General features: G+C 34.5%; 1 protein-coding gene across 1 annotated transcript in view; it reads left to right on the top strand.

Annotated features, from left to right (window-relative positions):
• The window catches only part of LOC107689262 (GTPase IMAP family member 2-like), an 11,419-nt gene extending 8,836 nt beyond the window's left edge, over nucleotides 1-2,583 (top strand). The window contains exon 2 of the mRNA XM_016487199.1: nucleotides 1,907-2,583. Within this exon, the coding sequence (XP_016342685.1) occupies nucleotides 1,907-2,583 (677 nt within the window). The remainder of the gene's footprint in view (nucleotides 1-1,906) is intronic.
• The last annotated feature ends 1,629 nt before the right edge of the window (nucleotides 2,584-4,212 follow it).

The raw sequence follows: 4,212 nt of genomic DNA, 5'->3' as shown, positions 1-4,212 counted from the left end.
GTCTACTTTCAAATGAACCAATTCAAATAGAAAACAAATATTCTCAGATTATGTAATCCGTGTGAAACATGCATTCAGGCGCATCCACTACTGTGGGGATCGCAGAGTTCATCTCTTAAACCAAAACAAAGAAAGCACTTGTTTATCAGTGAATTATTCAAATGTTAATGCAGCCTCCTTTCTGTTTTTCCCTGACACATTCATAATCATAGCTTCTGCCGGTGCGCTGTGGCAAGCTTTATGAGTTTGCTTGAGCGCTTATTTAGAAATTCGGATATTGGCGTGTGCTCTTTTATATGGTAATGATATTAATTAGGGGGCGTTTACAAGGCGGAGATCTGACACCAGTCAGCTGCGCACAATTTCAAGATCATTTGCGATTTATAAACGTCACATCTGGAAGAGAGGCGTACGCACGCGTTTTTGTAACAGAACAGTGAGTCTGACTGCAGAAGATATGAGCACTTACACACACAATAATAAAAAAAAGCGTTTACAGTAAATGTACCATTTACTTACAGATATTACAAAAATACAGAAAGTTTTAATAAAATTACAAAAATACACTGAATTTAAACATTTTCATTAAAAATAACATGAAAAACCTGTAACTGTGAATAAATGAAAATTCTTCGCACACTGATCAGTGTTCATTTTACTTTGGGGTTCAGTTAAAAAGACACACAATGAAGCATGTTTCACATGTAGATTAGACAGTGTCTATTAAAAACAAATGTCTAATATAGCTGTCAAGAGTTTCTGGAAATAATAGGGCCCAAGTGTGGAGATGAGGAATGAATGGTGTTTTATTGACAATACGAGAAACAATGTGCAAAAGGTGAACAGTCCAGATACAGTCCCATGAAAACTGGCCTAGAATGGAGACTTGGGCACAGGATTAAGCAGCCAACAAGCCAGGGAACCAGCTGTCAGTGGAGTCTCAGGTGGAGCAGGACAGGACAGGACTCCAACAAATCACACACACAACGGGGAAAAAAACAAGTCACAACAAGAACAAGACAAAACACTCAAACTGCAAAAAGTACAAGACAGAGCAATAAACTAAAACTTGACTTACTGAAAACTAAACCTCTAAATCGAAGAGAACGAACTAGACAAAGTTAAAAGAAATAACTGAAGAAAAGCAAGACTACAACAACAGAAAGCTAGTTATAAATAAAAGTAAACCCAGGTTAAATGATAAACTAAAAGAAAAGGATAAAAGATGTGAAGATGTGAATCTGTCTCTGTCTAATACGGACTGGTCATGAACTAATCACTCATGTTTATCTCTGGCTGCATTAAAATTATTTCCTAAATTTGGAATATGGCCAAAGATATTCAGGAATTAAAAAAAATGGGTAAACAGTTTGAATATTCAATTTCTACTTGTGTGCAGGAATGAAACGCCACTTTCCACTGATTGGTCAACCAAAGATCAAACCATGCCATCATCAGTTCTTCCTCAGTTCCAGAATAAAAGAATAAAAGTCCTCCACTGGCAGTGGCTGGTTATTATTCTGTGGAACTGAGGACAATAATGGCTAATGTGAACATTCACTGCAAATTGTATTACAAATTAGGCTTAACAGGAAATATTTAATTCATTCTCTTCCAGTATCTGCAGATTTCTCAAGGAAGATTAGCAGTAAAAGATTCAAAAAAAAAAAATTCAAAATATGTGTTGACTTTAATAAAAAGAGTGGCTTAAACATATGCAAATTTGTAAAAATGTAACAAAACAAAACAGTTTGTGAGTTTTAGCAGCAGTGATGCTGTCTGGTTCATCTGGATACAGAATTGGTATTTGCTGTATGTTACTGTAACTACTTTATTAGTATAGTAATTACTACAGTATGTTGAAGTAAAACAAGTTATGTGTGATCTGTTTTCTTTTGTCATACAGTTTCAGATAGACGACTTGTGCTGCTGGGTAAAACTGGTGTTGGCAAAAGTGCCGCTGGAAACACAATTCTTGGACAGAAAGTCTTCAGATCTGAGATGGGTGAGGTTACAGTAACCGATGAATGTTCAGTGAATCACACCACTGTTTCAGACAGGAAAGTGTCTGTAATTGATACTCCTCCATTTTTTCACACACACATTAGCTCTGAGCAGTTAAAGAATGAGATAGCAAGATGTGTTTATTTGTCCAGTCCTGGACCACACACTTTTCTCGTTGTGCTGAGAGCAGATAGCATATTCATAGAGGAGGCGCAGCAGATTCCTCAGATCATTGAGATGATGTTTGGTAAGGGAGTGTTAAAATATTCCATCATTCTCTTCACTCATGGAGATCAGTTAAAAGGAAAGTCCATAAAGAACATCATTGAGAGGAACAGTAGAATAAGAGATGTAGTTGATCAGTGTGGAGGCAGATTTCACGTCTTCAACAATGAAGATGAGAATAACAGAGAGCAGGTGAATGTTCTAATGCAGAGGATTGACACAATGATAGAGCAGAATGGAGGAGAACATTACAGTAATCAGATGTTTGAAGATACTCAGAGAAGAAGAGAGGAGACCAAAAGAGGACGAGGAGAGAAAACAGCAACAGAAACAAAGTCAGGAAAGTGTCTGTAGTTGATGCTTCTGGATTCTTTGACACACAGATGGTTTAAAGTGTTTATTTATCTAGTCTTGGACCGCACACTTTTGTTGTTTGGTCCATCATTCTCTTCCCTCATGGAGATCAGCTAGTAGAGACCATAGAGACACTCATTGAGGAGTGAAGGCAGATGTCTTCAAAATTAGCGATGTAACTGTCTGAAGAAAATGTGAGTACTTCTTGCGTGGCTAAACTCGATTATATTGACAGTAGCTACAGTAATGTACAGTATGACACTGCAGGAAAGCCAATTTCTAAATCAATACAATGTTCTGCTGCTGAGATATGGCTTCTTTATGTTGCTAGGGAGCTATAAATGGTTGCTAGGATTGGTTACTATGGTGATACTTAAACACTAGATGTCCACCCAATTTGGTATGAAACTCTGCCGTTCACCAGAAGAGCTGGAAATGAACATCTAGCTGATAAAGCACAATTACATTGAAATATAAGGCAGAATATTAAATATAAATGTAGATTGTTTATTTTAAACTGCATTTTTGACATTTGTTACATAAAGTTGTATTGTAATTTTGTACATTCCTGACTTTTTATTTGAATAATGCTTGAGTTTATTGTAATATATGTTGTACACTATGGATGTGCCAGTGAGGAAATTTCCCCAATTAATAAACTTTAAAAGGCCAGATTATAGCAAGATTTATCCTTATGTCAGTTGATACCTTTAATGACCATGAATAAATACTGAAATCATATAAATACATGGTAATTAACTATCCTTGGCTCATCTAATTGTTACATTAAACTTTTTACAGTAAGCATTTTAAATGTTGTAATAGTCCATTTTAACAGATGATGCTACATGTCTGTTAATTATCATACAACATATTTACAGTTGTATTTGAATGTTTTTTATTTGTTCTCTGATCCTTTCAATGCAGAGACAAGTCCTTACTTATGAAAATATATGAATGATCTTCCCCACCTACATCATGCTTTAACATGATTTTATGCCAAGTTCCATATGCAGAAATATAAATTCACAATTTATAAACTTCATTTTTGGTCTTCAGTTATGTGCTGATTACTTATCTGAATACATTTCACAGTCTAAATATGTCAAAAATGTATGGCATTTACCCTTGAAATTGGGTTAATAACTAGTATTTGGGTAAAATAAACTGTATTTACATGACATAATCTGATTTTATATACCAGATTATTGTGAATTAAAACGTACTCGCTATAGATCAAACTACAGATATTTTTATGTGATATATATATATATATATATACATATGTGACCCTGGAGAACAAAACCAGTCATAAGGGTCATATTTTTAAAATTGAGATTTATACATCTTCTGAAAGCTGCATAAATACGCTTTCCATTGATGTATGGTTTGTTAGGATAGTACAATATTTGGCCGAGATACAACTATTTGAAAATCTGGAATCTGAGGGTGCAAAAAAATCTAAATATTGAGAAAATCATCTTTAAAGTTGCTCAGATGAAGTTCTTAGCAATGCATATTACTAATCAAAAAATAAGTTTTGATATATTTACGGTAGGAAATTTACAAAATATCTTCATGGAACATGATCTTTACTTAATATCCTAATGATTTTTGGCATAAAAGAAA

The sequence above is a fragment of the Sinocyclocheilus anshuiensis genome, unplaced genomic scaffold (genome assembly GCF_001515605.1).
Source record: "Sinocyclocheilus anshuiensis isolate Anshui unplaced genomic scaffold, SAMN03320099.WGS_v1.1 scaffold1419, whole genome shotgun sequence".
NCBI lineage: Eukaryota > Metazoa > Chordata > Actinopteri > Cypriniformes > Cyprinidae > Sinocyclocheilus > Sinocyclocheilus anshuiensis.
Note: the sequence above shows the minus strand (reverse complement) of the source record. Positions and strands in the feature narration are given on the sequence as shown.